At 52.4% G+C, this 15,225-nt stretch overlaps 2 protein-coding genes across 6 annotated transcripts in view; one reads left to right on the plus strand and one right to left on the minus strand.

The window, feature by feature from the left end:
* The first annotated feature begins 1,209 nt into the window (after positions 1-1,209).
* LOC138750890 (keratin, type II cytoskeletal 8-like) overlaps positions 1,210-15,225 on the plus strand; it is a 35,782-nt gene continuing 21,766 nt past the window's right edge. For both annotated transcript variants that reach the window (XM_069913013.1, XM_069913014.1), the window contains exons 1-2: positions 1,210-1,451; positions 12,856-13,125. In XM_069913013.1, coding sequence (XP_069769114.1) covers positions 1,245-1,451; positions 12,856-13,125 — 477 coding nt within the window. In that variant the 5' untranslated portion in view covers positions 1,210-1,244. The remainder of the gene's footprint in view (positions 1,452-12,855; positions 13,126-15,225) is intronic.
* aamp (angio-associated, migratory cell protein) overlaps positions 14,446-15,225 on the minus strand; it is a 59,716-nt gene continuing 58,936 nt past the window's right edge. For 2 of the 4 annotated variants that reach the window (XM_069913006.1, XM_069913007.1), the window contains exon 11: positions 14,446-14,785. In XM_069913006.1, the coding sequence (XP_069769107.1) occupies positions 14,506-14,785 (280 nt within the window). In that variant the 3' untranslated portion in view covers positions 14,446-14,505. The remainder of the gene's footprint in view (positions 14,786-15,225) is intronic. The other 2 variants (XM_069913008.1, XM_069913011.1) reach the window with 2 other exon arrangements.

Raw genomic sequence — 15,225 nt, forward strand, 5'->3', positions numbered from 1 at the left:
ATATCTTCCTCTCTCTCTTTTCTCGCCTCTCCGTCTCACGTTGACCCCCCCCTCTCTCACACACCTGCCGTCCTTCTCACCTGCGCCCGTCCCCCCCTCACCTGCGCCCGTCCCCCTCTCACCTGCGCCCGTCCCCCCCTCACCTGCGCCCGTCCCCCCCTCACCTGCGCCCGTCCCCCCCTCACCTGCGCCCGTCCCCCCCTCACCTGCGCCCGTCCCCCCCTCACCTGCGCCCGTCCCCCCTCACCTGCGCCCGTCCCCCCCTCACCTGCGCCCGTCCCCCTCTCACCTGCGCCCGTCCCCCCTCTCACCTGCGCCCGTCCCCCCTCTCACCTGCGCCCGTCCCCCCTCTCACCTGCGCCCGTCCCCCCTCTCACCTGCGCCCGTCCCCCCTCTCACCTGCGCCCGTCCCCCCTCTCACCTGCGCCCGTCCCCCCTCTCACCTGCGCCCGTCCCCCCTCTCACCTGCGCCCGTCCCCCCCCTCACCTGCGCCCGTCCCCCCCCTCACCTGCGCCCGTCCCCCCCTCACCTGCGCCCGTCCCCCCCTCACCTACGCCCGTCCCCCCCCTCACCTGCGCCCGTCCCCCCCCTCACCTGCGCCCGTCCCCCCCCTCACCTGCGCCCGTCCCCCCCTCACCTGCGCCCGTCCCCCCCCTCACCTGCGCCCGTCCCCCCCCTCACCTGCGCCCGTCCCCCCCCTCACCTGCGCCCGTCCCCCCTCTCACCTGCGCCCGTCCCCCCTCTCACCTGCGCCCGTCCCCCCTCTCACCTGCGCCCGTCCCCCCCTCACCTGCGCCCGTCCCCCCTTCTCACCTGCGCCCGTCCCCCTCTCACCTGCGCCCGTCCCCCCTCTCACCTGCGCCCGTCCCCCCTCTCACCTGCGCCCGTCCCCCCTCTCACCTGCGCCCGTCCCCCCTCTCACCTGCGCCCGTCTCCCTACTGCCCGGTCTCACCTGCGCCCGTCTCCCTACAGCCCCCTCTCACCTATCCTCTATTACTCAGGTAAATTCCTACCTATAAACCCCTCGGGGGGGGGGGGGGGGGTCCTGGCTTCTGATGAACAGCTGCATCGTCCAATGGTAGCCCGAGGCAACGCCCAAATATTGGCGAGGTGGGGGACCCCAAGCCCCCGCCTCCCCCGGCGATGCCCAATGGAAGACTGAGACGGACGGGGCTAATGTAAATGAGGCGTTAAAGGACCGGGTGGCGGAAGAGCGGAGCCAGTCGCTCAGGTGCCCGGACCATGGCTCATCCGCTGATGTCCAGCTCCAGCCGCTCGTTGTATCGGGGCAGTTCCATGCGCTCGGTGCCTCGCTCCCTTTCCCTCAGCTCCGTGGTGCTACCGGACGAACCACGCGTGGAGCTGGACGCCAAAGGCCGGGCAGCGAGGAACCAAGAGAAGGAAGAGATCAAGGTGCTCAACAACCGCTTCTCGGAGCTGATCGGCCAGGTGAGCAGCGCCGTCTCTCCGGGGGTCGTTCCAATCCCCCCTAAATAATCTGAGGGCCTTTCCCCCCAAAAAAAAACAATCTGGGGGTCCTTCCGCCCCCCCCAAACAATCTGGGGGTCTTTCCGCCCCCCCAAACAATCTGGGGGTCTTTCCGCCCCCCCAAACAATCTGGGGGTCTTTCCGCCCCCCCAAACAATCTGGGGGTCTTTCCGCCCCCCCAAACAATCTGGGGGTCTTTCCGCCCCCCCAAACAATCTGGGGGTCTTTCCGCCCCCCCAAACAATCTGGGGGTCTTTCCGCCCCCCCAAACAATCTGGGGGTCTTTCCGCCCCCCCAAACAATCTGGGGGTCTTTCCGCCCCCCCAAACAATCTGGGGGTCTTTCCGCCCCCCCAAACAATCTGGGGGTCTTTCCGCCACCCCAAACAATCTGGGGGTCTTTCCACCCCCCCAAACAATCTGGGGGTCTTTCCGCCCCCCCAAACAATCTGGGGGTCTTTCCGCCCCCCCAAACAATCTGGGGGTCTTTCCGCCCCCCCAAACAATCTGGGGGTCTTTCCGCCCCCCCAAACAATCTGGGGGTCTTTCCGCCCCCCCAAACAATCTGGGGGTCTTTCCGCCCCCCCAAACAATCTGGGGGTCTTTCCGCCCCCCCAAACAATCTGGGGGTCTTTCCGCCCCCCCAAACAATCTGGGGGTCTTTCCGCCCCCCCAAACAATCTGGGGGTCTTTCCGCCCCCCCAAACAATCTGGGGGTCTTTCCGCCCCCCCAAACAATCTGGGGGTCTTTCCGCCCCCCCAAACAATCTGGGGGTCTTTCCGCCCCCCCAAACAATCTGGGGGTCTTTCCGCCCCCCCAAACAATCTGGGGGTCTTTCCGCCCCCCCAAACAATCTGGGGGTCTTTCCGCCCCCCCAAACAATCTGGGGGTCTTTCCGCCCCCCCAAACAATCTGGGGGTCTTTCCGCCCCCCCAAACAATCTGGGGGTCTTTCCGCCCCCCCAAACAATCTGGGGGTCTTTCCGCCCCCCCAAACAATCTGGGGGTCTTTCCGCCCCCCCAAACAATCTGGGGGTCTTTCCGCCCCCCCAAACAATCTGGGGGTCTTTCCGCCCCCCCAAACAATCTGGGGGTCTTTCCGCCCCCCCAAACAATCTGGGGGTCTTTCCGCCCCCCCAAACAATCTGGGGGTCTTTCCGCCCCCCCAAACAATCTGGGGGTCTTTCCGCCCCCCCAAACAATCTGGGGGTCTTTCCGCCCCCCCAAACAATCTGGGGGTCTTTCCGCCCCCCCAAACAATCTGGGGGTCTTTCCGCCCCCCCAAACAATCTGGGGGTCTTTCCGCCCCCCCAAACAATCTGGGGGTCTTTCCGCCCCCCCAAACAATCTGGGGGTCTTTCCGCCCCCCCAAACAATCTGGGGGTCTTTCCGCCCCCCCAAACAATCTGGGGGTCTTTCCGCCCCCCCAAACAATCTGGGGGTCTTTCCGCCCCCCCAAACAATCTGGGGGTCTTTCCGCCCCCCCAAACAATCTGGGGGTCTTTCCGCCCCCCCAAACAATCTGGGGGTCTTTCCGCCCCCCCAAACAATCTGGGGGTCTTTCCGCCCCCCCAAACAATCTGGGGGTCTTTCCGCCCCCCCAAACAATCTGGGGGTCTTTCCGCCCCCCCAAACAATCTGGGGGTCTTTCCGCCCCCCCAAACAATCTGGGGGTCTTTCCGCCCCCCCAAACAATCTGGGGGTCTTTCCGCCCCCCCAAACAATCTGGGGGTCTTTCCGCCCCCCCAAACAATCTGGGGGTCTTTCCGCCCCCCCAAACAATCTGGGGGTCTTTCCGCCCCCCCAAACAATCTGGGGGTCTTTCCGCCCCCCCAAACAATCTGGGGGTCTCTCCGCCCCCCCCCAAACAATCTGGGGGTCTCTCCGCCCCCCCCAAACAATCTGGGGGTCTCTCCGCCCCCCCAAACAATCTGGGGGTCTCTCCGCCCCCCCCAAACAATCTGGGGGTCTCTCCGCCCCCCCCAAACAATCTGGGGGTCTCTCCGCCCCCCCAAACAATCTGGGGGTCTCTCCGCCCCCCCCAAACAATCTGGGGGTCTCTCCGCCCCCCCCAAACAATCTGGGGGTCTCTCCGCCCCCCCCAAACAATCTGGGGGTCTCTCCGCCCCCCCCAAACAATCTGGGGGTCTCTCCGCCCCCCCCAAACAATCTGGGGGTCTCTCCGCCCCCCCCCAAACAATCTGGGGGTCTCTCCGCCCCCCCCAAACAATCTGGGGGTCTCTCCGCCCCCCCCAAACAATCTGGGGGTCTCTCCGCCCCCCCCAAACAATCTGGGGGTCTCTCCGCCCCCCCCAAACAATCTGGGGGTCTCTCCGCCCCCCCAAACAATCTGGGGGTCTCTCCGCCCCCCCCAAACAATCTGGGGGTCTCTCCGCCCCCCCCAAACAATCTGGGGGTCTCTCCGCCCCCCCAAACAATCTGGGGGTCTCTCCGCCCCCCCCAAACAATCTGGGGGTCTCTCCGCCCCCCCCAAACAATCTGGGGGTCTCTCCGCCCCCCCCAAACAATCTGGGGGTCTCTCCGCCCCCCCCAAACAATCTGGGGGTCTCTCCGCCCCCCCCAAACAATCTGGGGGTCTCTCCGCCCCCCCCAAACAATCTGGGGGTCTCTCCGCCCCCCCCAAACAATCTGGGGGTCTCTCCGCCCCCCCCAAACAATCTGGGGGTCTCTCCGCCCCCCCAAACAATCTGGGGGTCTCTCCGCCCCCCCCCAAACAATCTGGGGGTCTCTCCGCCCCCCCCAAACAATCTGGGGGTCTCTCCGCCCCCCCCAAACAATCTGGGGGTCTCTCCGCCCCCCCCAAACAATCTGGGGGTCTCTCCGCCCCCCCAAACAATCTGGGGGTCTTTCCGCCCCCCCCAAACAATCTGGGGGTCTTTCCGCCCCCCCCAAACAATCTGGGGGTCTTTCCGGCCCCCCCTCCCCACCTTGAGATCTTCCAACCCCTCCCCCCCCCCCCAAAAAATACCCAGGGATGCAAATCCATTAGTGCCTCAAGTCCCTGGATCTCAAACCCAGATCCTCTCAATCCAGGGACCCAAACTGGGTATGTAAGGAGAGTTTGTAAACTGGATTTGAAATTGTCTTGGTGGAAGAAAACAGAGAGTAGTGGTGGATGATGCTTCTCTGACTGGAGGTCTGTGATTAGTGGTGCTTCAGGGATCGGTGCTGGGACCCTTGTTGTTTGTCGTCTATATCAATGATCTGGATGATAATGTGGGAAATTGGATCAGCAAGTTTGCAGATGACACTAAGATAGGAGGTGTTGTAGATAGCAAGAAAGATTTTTTACGCTTGCAGAGGGATCTGGACCAACTGGGAGAATGGGCCAGTAAATGGCAGATGGAATTTAATGCAGACAAGTGTGAGGTGATGCATTTAGGAAGGACAAACCAAAGTAAGACATTCATGGTAAAGGGTCGGGCACTGAGGAGTGCGGAAGAGAGATCTGGGAATACAGATGCATTGTTCTCTGAAGGTGACGTCACATGTGGACAGGATTGTAAAGAAAGCTTTCGGTATCCTAGCCTTTATAAATCAAAGTATTGAGTGTGGGAGTTGGGATGTTACTGTTGAAGTTGTTTAAGACATTCGTGAGGCTAAATTTGGAATATTGTGTGCTGTTCTGGTTGTCTAACAACAGAATGAATATCAATAAAATTGAAAGAGAGCAGAGAAGATTTTCTAGGATGTTGCCTGGACTTCGGAAGTTGTTTACAAGGAAAGATTAAACAGGTTAGGACTTTATTCCCTGGAGCGCAGAAGAATGAGGGGAGATTTGATTGAAGTTTACAAGATTATGAGAGGTAGAGACAGAGTGGATGTGAGTAGGCTTTATCCACTTTGATTGGACGAGATAAATACGAGAGGCCATAGTTTTAAACTGAAGGGAGAGAAGTTTAAGGGGAACATTGGGGAAAGTTCTTCACTCAGAGAATGGTGATAGTGTGGAATGAGCTGTCATCTGATTTGGTGAATTCAGGCTTGATCTTAAGTTTTAAGAATAAATTGGATAGATATATGGATGGGAGAGGTCTAGAGGGTTATGGAATGGGAGCAGGTCAATGGGACTAGGGAGATGATGGTCAGCACAGACTAGAGGGGCCGAATGGCCTGTTTTCTGTGCTGTAGCGTTCCATGGTTTTGTCACCAACGAAATGCAGAGACCCCCAAATAAGCCCCCAAGAGTCTTCACCTCCCAAATTCCAGGACCTTTCCCATTCCAGAACCCCGGAATTGGACTTCCCAAATCCCCCACACTCACACGCCTGCCCATTGCTGGGGAACACATCAGGGGCCAAGTGGTGAAGCAAAGGCACCAAGACTCTGGGCAATGGCTGAAGCCTGGTCAGGGAAAGGGGTGTGACTGTGTTAGAGCTTCAGCAGTACAGTGCAGCCAACTCCTCAGTGGACACAGCAAGATCCCACAAAAGGCACCAGCAGGGGGGGGGGAACCATACAGACTGGATGGGCTGAACAGCTGCCTTCACTGTAAAACAAATGTTGCTCTGGGACATCTTTGTTTTTCTGCTTCTGAAGGGAACAGCTCGATGGCCCAAATGGTCTGCTACTTGCCTGCCAATTCCTGACCCCTCCAATTCCCACACCCTGGATAGACATGTCAGCAAGGGAATGTGGTGGGGAATTGAAATGAGTGGCACTGGGAGATCCACACTATTGGGGCAGACAGAGATGAGGTGCTCACTAAGTGATCTCCCGGTCAGCGTCTAGACTCCCCGATGTAGAGGAGTCCACAACAGGATCACGAGATGCAGTAGACGACCCCTGCAGATTCATATGTGAAGTGTTGCTTCACTTGGTGGAACTGTTTGGGCCCAGATTGGTGGTACAGGATGAGTTACAGGTGCATCTCCTGCGGTCACAGGCATGAGTCCTAAGGGACAATTGGTGGGGAGGGAGGAATGGGCAAGGGAGCCACAGAGGGAGCAGTCCCTGCAGGAGGAGGAGGAGAGGTGGTGGGATCACATAGGACGCAGGAGATTAGGTTGGGCGTGGAGGCTGGTGGGGTGGTAGGTGAGGACCACAATTTGTAGACGAGGGGGATTCAATTAAAAGGAAAGTCCATTCACCAAGAATGGGTAGTATATCCTCTGACGGTGAAACTTCCCCCCACAATGTAGAGTGTAGTGGCAGAAATATGCTCTGATTAAAAGCTGTGTCAGGGAGTGGTGTTGAGAGCCTTGTTGCTTGTGATACGTGTTAATGGCTGAGTTGTGTATGTGGGAGTTATGACTGGTCAGTTTGCAGATGACCTGAAAGCACTGACAACAATTTATTTCAGAAGGTTTGCTTTCTGAAAAAACATTGGGAATGATAAGCAACAGCTTCAAACTGAACACAAAGGTAGTGACACATTTACTGTATCAGGTTGGAAGTTAGAGAAACATTAAATTAAGTTTTATTGAAATTCACATGAAGCGTAGACTCACCACAAATGTACCAGGATGCATCGCAGCTGTTGTGACATTGACGAGACATTTCTGCCATATTGAATCTTCCTGAAGACTAAAAATGCTATTGTTAAGTACACTCTCTCTGCTATTGCAGAAGAACATGCGCATCAACATGCGTTCAATCTATAATCAATGTAATGCACAGTATCTGTACATGTGAGCTGCTTTTATAGCCTGGCTGCATCTATCCTGACTAAGCATGCGCAGGCCTAGGACAGCATTTGCATAGAACCTACCCTGAGTGCATGCCCAGGCACGCTTGGACTGACCGAAACAGCTTGCTTTGTGGGCAATATACCAGTAGACTTAAAATATGAAAGGAAATCCCAAAACGAGGTTATCTCTAAAAAATAGTACGTGATTGGAAAATTTTATGGTGGTTTCCGAGATCGGCAGCCCAAACTCCATAAAATATACCCAAAAGTGTTCAGAAGAAAAATTTTCATTGTCCGTGAAGTTGGTGATATTGAGGAAGATTACCCAAAGCTTCAGTAAGATAAAAATGATTACTGTTATTTAATTTAATTTCATTATTTAATGGCACAACATGGTAGAAGGCCCTCCAAGCTCATGAATGCTGCCTAATTACACCCAATTAATTTTTTTTTTAATTTAGACACGCAGCACGGTAACATGTCCTTTTGGCCCATGAGCCCGTGCCGCCCAATTCCAGCATCAGAATTTGTTGTCAGGAACAAGTCACAAAAGTTGTTGTTTTGTGGCAGCGTCACAGCGCAAACATTCACGTAAACCACCCTACAAAAATAGTACATAAAAAGCCAAAGTGAGGCAGTATCTTTGGTTCATTGATCATTCAGGAATCGCAAGGCAGTGAAGCTGTCCCTCATGCTCCTTACACCCAATTAACCTACAACCCGTGTACATTTCGAACATTGGGATGGAAGCGAAGCCCCCAGGGAAAACCCGCACAGACACAGGGAGAACGTACAAACTCCTTACAGACAGCACCAGATTCGAACCCTGGTCCTGATTGCTGGCGCTGTAACAGTGTTGCGCTAACTGTGCTGCCCCCATGATCTACCATTAATTTTTGGAACATGGGTGGAAACCGGAGAGCCCAGAGTAAACCCATGCAGACACGAAGAATGTACAAACTCCAGAGCCGGATTTGAACCCATGGCGCTGTAACAGTGTTGCACTAATCACAACATCCATAAATGGGCCTCCCTGCTCCAGGAAACCTCTTGCATGAGTTATATGACTCCAGCTTATTTAAAATGCAGGGTTTGGGACTGGGTGTGGTGAGAATAATGTCTTCTTTGCAGTCCCAGGAAGGCAACCTTTTAGAATCCCTGTGGCCTCAGAGCCGAAGGTCAGTTTTCAAAGTGCAGTTGGTGAGGGACAGCGTGAAACTAACAGTATGAACATTGGGTTTGATAATTTTAGGTAATCTCACCCCCTTCTGAATCCTCTGTTTCCATCTTAGATTTCAGATTCATCGTCAGAGGACATACATGACATCATATACAACCCTGAGATTCATTTACCTGTGGGCGAGGCAGAATTACCACTAATTGGTAGTGCAAAAAAAACAACACAGCATAATAAAGAAATGTAAACAAACTGACTGTGCAATACAGAAAGGAAAAGAACACAATAAAGTGCCCAAGTCCTTAAATGAGTCCCTGATTGAGTTTGTCGTTGAGGGGTCTGATGGTGGGGGTGGAGGGGGGGAGCAGCTGTTCCTGAACCTGGTTGGTGTGAGTCTTGTGGCACCGAGACCTCTTTCCTAATGGCAGCAGCGAGAACAGAGCGTGTGCTGGGTGGGGTGGATCCTTGATGATTGCTGCTGCTCTCCGACGGCAGCGTTCCCTGTAGATGTTCTCGATGATGGGGAGGGTTTTGCCTGTGATATCCTGGGCTGTGTCCACTACCTTTTGCAGGGCTTTTCCCCTCCAGCATCCCCATTCCAGACCATGATGTGACTGGTCAGCACACTTTCCACCACACATCTGTAGAAATTAGCCAGGGTTTCTGGTTTCATACCAAACCTCCGCAAACTCCTGAGAAAGTAGAGACGCTGACGTGCTTTCCTCATGCCACTGGGTCCAGGAAAGATCCTCCAAGATAGTGACTCCAAAGAACTTAATTTGCTCATCCTCTCCACCTCTGATCCCCCACTGATCACCGGATTGTAAACCTCTGGCTTTCCCTTCCTGAAGTCAACAATCAGATCCATAGTTTTGGTGGATATTGAGTATGAGGTTGTTGTTGGTGCACCATTCAGCCACGTTTTCAATCTCCCTCCTGTATGCATCCTTTATACAACCTACTACCGTAGATTCGTCAACAAATTTGTAGATGATGCTATTGTCATACCGAGCTACACAGTGGTAGGTGTAAAGTGAGTAGAGGAGGGGGCTCTACTCCTGAACTTACTATTTTCAATCTTCCCTTCTCCCCCTTTCCTAATGGCATCTCCCTCTGCCTGTCTCTCTACCTCCCACATCTTCCATTCCACATTTCATCACCTCCAGGCCCCTACTCAGATGTTTCCCCCTATATTGTCATTTGCAATGTGCCATGTGCACCAACATTCGTACTTCCTGCAGCTGTGCAAGAACTTCATGAACCAACTATTACAATATTAACATAACTGAATTTTAAAAAGACAATAAATGCAAAAGATGCATCATAAATATTCACCAATATCTTTGTGGAAAAGAAAGTGACAGCCATTGTCCAGACGGTCCCTAATTAGTATAACGAGGAGAGGTTTGAGAGCCTGATGGCTGTTGGAAAGAATCTATTCTTGAACCGAAAGGTGCTGGTCTTCAGACTGAAAGGGAGAAGTGAAAAGATTTTGTGACCAGGGTGAAGGGGATCCTTTATGATGTTGGCTGCCTTATTGAGGCAGAGCCTCACATACACGTCTGTAGTGGTCGGGAGGTCGGAGCCCGTGATGGATCTGGCTGTGTTTGCTACCTCCTGCAGCCTTCTGCATTCCTGGGCAATCAAATTTCCCAAACCAGGCTGTAATGCAGCCAGTCAGTTTACTTTCCACAGTGCGCCTGTAAAACTAGATCACAAGAGGGTGGGGACCAAAGTGAAGAGACAGAGGTTGGCACACAGGTAGGAAGAGCTGGTCGGGAGCTTGTGTAAAAGGACAGGCAGATAGGGCAAAATTTCAGCTGTGGGGTTGTGTGGGAATACAACAGGGACGTAGAGTCAAATGTAACAAATAAAGGGCTAAAGGTTTTGTATTTAAATGCGCGCGGCATAAGAAATAAAGTGGGTGGGCTTGTACAGCGACGGCAGGCATGATGTTTTGGCCATCATGGAGTGTGTGTCATTGGGAGCTGACTGTCCAAGGATACACAGGGTATTGAGAGGATAGGCAGGTAAGAAGAGGGGATGGCGTGGCTGACCGACCCGGGGGGCGAGATGGAAAAGTTCGGGACGAAGCTGAGCCGAGGGATAATATCAAAGAAGATGCAAAAAGTTTCTTCAAGTATATAAAGAATAAAAGAGAGGTGAGAGCAGATATAGGACCACTTGAAAATGATCCTGACAGAACAATAATGGGAGACAAGGAGATGGCAGAGGAACTGAATGAGTATTTTGCATCAGTCTTCACTGTGGCAGACACTAGCAGTGTGCCAGATGTTGAAGGGTATCAGGGTAGGGAAGTGAGTGCAGTTACTATTAAGTCTCTCGGTCCAGATGGATTGCACCCTCGGGTTCTGAAAGAGGTAGCAATGGAGATTGTGGAGGCATTATTAATGATCGTTCAGGAATCGATAGATTCTGGTATGATCCCAGAGGACTGGAAAATTGCGAATGTCACCCCACTGTTTAAGAAGAAAGAGAGAGGCAGCAGAAAGGAAATTATAGGCCGGTTAGCCTGACGTCAGTGGTTGGGAAGACGTTGGAGTCAACTGTAAAGGATGAGATTTCAGAGCACATGAAGGCACATGATAAGATAGGCCAAAGCCAGAATGGTTTCTTTAAGGGAAAATCTTGTTTGACAAACCTATTGGAATTCTTTTGAGTATGGTTATATGGTTAAGTGACGAGCCGGCCGGATAAAGGAGATGCAGTGGATGTTGTGAATTTAGATTTTTAGAAGGTCTTTGACAAGGTGCCACACATGAGGCTGCGGAACAAGATGAGAGCCCATGGTACCACAGGAATCGTACTAGCGTGGGTAGACCATTGGCTGATGGGAACGAAGCAGAGAGTCAGAATATAAGGATCATATTCTGATTGGCTGCTGGATGCTTGTGGTTGTCCACAGGGGTCGATGTTGGGGCCGCTTCTTTTGATGTATATTAATGATTTGGATGATGGAATAAATGGCTTTGTGGTCAAGTTTGCAGATGATACGAAGGGAGGTGGAGAAGCGGGTCTTGTTGAGCAAACAGGGAGGCTGCAGAAGGACTTAGTCAGATGAGGAGAATGGGCAGGGAAGTGGAAAATGAAATATAATGTCGGAAAGTGGGTGGTCTCACACTTTGGTAGAAAAAATAAACAGGCAGATTATTTTCTAAATGAAAAGAAAATTGAAAATCTCCAGATGCAAAGGGACCTGGGAGACCTTGTGCAGGAGCCTGAAGAGAAATTTACAGGTTGAGTTGGTGGTGAAGAAAGCCAAGTTGACGCTGGCGTTCATTTCAAGAAGAAAAGAATACAAGAGCAGAGATGTGATGTTGAGGGTTTATAAGGCCCTGGTGAGACCTCACGCGGAGATTGTGAGCGGTTTTGGGCTCCCATTTAAGAAAGGATGTGTTGACATTGGAGAGGGTTCAGAGGAGGTTCACAAGAATGATTCCGGGAATTAAAGGGTTATTATATGAGAATTTGACAGCTCTTGGCCAGTATTCATTGGAATTTAGGAGAACGATGGGGGGATCTCATTGAAACATTTTGAATGTTGAAAGGCGTGGACAGAGTAGGTGTTGGAAGGTTGCTCCCCACGGTGGGAGAGTCTAGGACAAGAGAGAACAACTTCAGGATTGAAGGGTGTCCACTTAGTACAGAGATGCAGAGGAATTTCTTCGGCCAGAGAACGGCAAGTCTGTAGAATTTATTGTGACAGGTGGTTGTGGAGACCAGGTCATTGGATGTATTTAAGGCAGAGATTGAGAGGTTCTTGATTAGCCAGGGCATCAAAGGTTAGAATGGCTGAGTGGGGCAGTCTAGATGGCCTATTTCTGCTCTTATGTCTATGTTTGATAGAGAATCTGATGACAGGTAGTGGACACAGCCCAGGACATGACAGGCAAAACCCTCCCCACCATCGAGAACACCTACAGGGAACGCTGCCGTCGGAGAGCAGCAGCAATCATCAAGGATCCACCCCACCCAGCACACGCTCTGTTCTTGCTGCTGCCGTCAGGAAAGAGGTGTCGGTGCCACAAGACTCGCACCCACCAGGTTCAGGAACAGTTGCTCCTCCTCCACCACCACCATCAAACTCAATCAGGGACTCGTTTACAGACTTTTACTTGTGCACTTTATTGATTTTTTGTTACCCCTGAATTGCAGTTTGTTTACGTATCTTTTTGATTTCTTTTATCTGCGCTATAAATCAGTGCTAATACTATAAAAAAAATCGTGTGTATATGATGTCATGCATGTAATCTGGCAATGAAGATGAACTTTAAAGAAAGTGGTATTCGGCAGGACACGCAGAGGATATGCACTGGATGGGGAGACGGAGGTGGGGGGGGAGTGGGACTACATCGAGCTGGTATGGTCAAGCTCTCCTTCTGTGCACGAACCTTTCTGTGGTTACTTGAGCAGACTGGATGCAAGGAAAATGTCTGAGAGCAGGCAGTGGTCTCCTTCCTGGGGCGGACCATGGCTTAGGTCAGGGGAGTCAGTCGCCTCTTTTTGCCTCCTGCATAGGTCCGCAAGCTGGAGCAGGAGAACCAGGTGCTGCAAACACGCTGGGAACTGCTGCAACAGGGTGACTCTTACAAGTCCAACGCCGACAAAATCATCAATCATTTCTGCGGCAAACTGAGGCAACAGCTGTCCGACTTGGAGAGGGAGCGGGACAGGCTGAAGATGCAGATCGCTCAGACGCAGCGCATGGTCGACGACTTCAAGCAGAAGTACGAAGACGAGATCAACTCCCGCACAGCCATGGAGAACGAGTTTGTCATTCTCAAGAAGGTTGGTCTCCCTGCATCATGTCAGAAGGTCTCTTCATGGGGTTTGCCTAAATGACACACAGAGGTTCTGGTTATGAAGATCTGCCTGAACTGTCAGGCATATAGAGGGTCTGTTTATGGTTTGCCTGTAGTCAGTGAAGAGAGGGTCTATTCATGGGGTACACCTGTAGTCAGTAAGGCACTCAGGGTTAGTTCATGGGGTCTGCCTTTAGTTAGTTAGTAAAGCAGACATAGGGTCTGGTCGTGAGGGTGTGCCTGGACTGTCAGGCATATAAAGGGTCTGTTCATGGCCTGCCAGTAGTCAGAGGGTGTGTTCATGGGGTCTGCCTGTAGACAGTCAGGTGTAGAGAGGGTCTCTTCGTGGGGTCTGTCTAGACAGTAAAGCACACAGAGGGTCTGTTCATTGGGGACTGCTTGTACTGTCAGGTATTTAGAGGGTCTGTTCATGGTCTGCCTGTAGAGATGAGGTGAAACGTGAAAGTCTGCAGATGCTGTGATTGTTGTAAAAACACAAATGCGGGAGGAACTCAGCCAGTCTCACAGTGTTCATAGGCCTGAGCCCTTCTTCAAGGAATGAGTAAAAAGCAGAGAGGTACCCAAATTAAAGGGCTGAAGAGAAGTGGGGAGGAGTACAGCCCAAAAGACAAAAGGTGTTAATTGGATATAGGTAGAACACAGGAGAAAGGTGAAAATGGATTGGAGGAGGGGTGGTCGATTTTGGGTCTGTGAAAGGCGACAGAGGGAAAAAGGAAGAGAGAGAGAGAGCTAGAGGAAAGGAGACAGAGGGAAGGATTGGGGGGTTGCGGGGAAAGGGGGGCCAATGCAAACCAGAGGTCGATGTTAATGTGTGTTCATGGTCTGCCTGTAGTCAGTCAGGCACATGGAGAGTCTGCTTGTGGGGTCTGCCTGTAGTTAGTCGGGTGTATTTATGGTCTGCCTGTTGTCTGTCAGGTGCAGAGGGTCTATTTAGGGCTCACCTGTAGCCAGTCAAGTATAGATTAGGTCTGTTTACAGATCTGCCACTATGAAGTCAATTGTAGGGGGTTTCTCAAGGGTGTGATTGGTTCTGAATCCCAGCAGTTATCCATCCTGCACGGATGTCGTATTGGGAGACCTGGGGGGGGAGAACAAGTGGGGACGGAGCATGAAACACACAGTTTGATCAGTAGTGGGCAGAAGGCAGTGGCGGATTAACTACCATCTGGGCCCCTAGGCTGAGTTTTAGTAAGACCCACCCGGGGTCGGTGATTTTGGGAAGGGGCTTTCACGGGCCATGCGCACAACACTCTAGTGTCACCAAAGCAACTACACGCGTTTCCAATTCAGATTTCAAATTTAATTTAATCAATGATGTTTGAAGTTCAAATTACTTAATCATTATTCAACCACAAAGGGGGAAGAGGGGGGGTGAGTCCAACCTCTCAGGCTCACTCTGAGTAGGGGTGCGAGGAAGGGGTGAACCAGGCGAGGCCAGATCTCTTAGGGGTACAGTGTCAGTACTCCCGTCTGGGAATTTAACATGAGTGTAGTTGGGGTCACTATGCAGTAACTGAACTGGTTGGACTAGGGGGTCTGTTTTACGCGCCCGAGCGTGGCTCTTCATCAGCACGGTTCCAGGTTCAGATAAACAGACTGGCCAGTCCATCACGGTTCCTGATTTCCTAGGAAAGGTAAACATACATTCATGAGGTGTTTGATTTGTTGCAGTACACAATAAAGACAGAATAGAATGTAGTGCCTCAGGCAGCACCTCCTGCCACCGGGTAACAGGGTAACCATGTGTTTTTAAAGCAAGATTAACAGTCTTCTCGACTGTAGCATTAGCCCTTTCAACCTGCCCATTGCCCTGGCAGTTGTAGCTCATGGTATGGCTGGTGGCAATTCCTTTTCATAGCAGGGCTCGCCGCAGTCCAGCGCTCATGAATGCTGAGCCTCTATCGGTACGAATGTAATTGGGAAAACCAAAAATGCTGAAAATTCTGTCAAGTGACTTAATGACAGACGCTGACGAGACATCAGGGCAGGGTTTCGCAAAGGGAAACCTGGAATATTCGTCAATTACAGTAAGGAAATATACATTTTTGTTGTTGGAAGGTAACGG

The sequence above is a fragment of the Narcine bancroftii genome, unplaced genomic scaffold, assembly GCF_036971445.1.
Source record: "Narcine bancroftii isolate sNarBan1 unplaced genomic scaffold, sNarBan1.hap1 Scaffold_296, whole genome shotgun sequence".
Lineage (NCBI taxonomy): Eukaryota > Metazoa > Chordata > Chondrichthyes > Torpediniformes > Narcinidae > Narcine > Narcine bancroftii.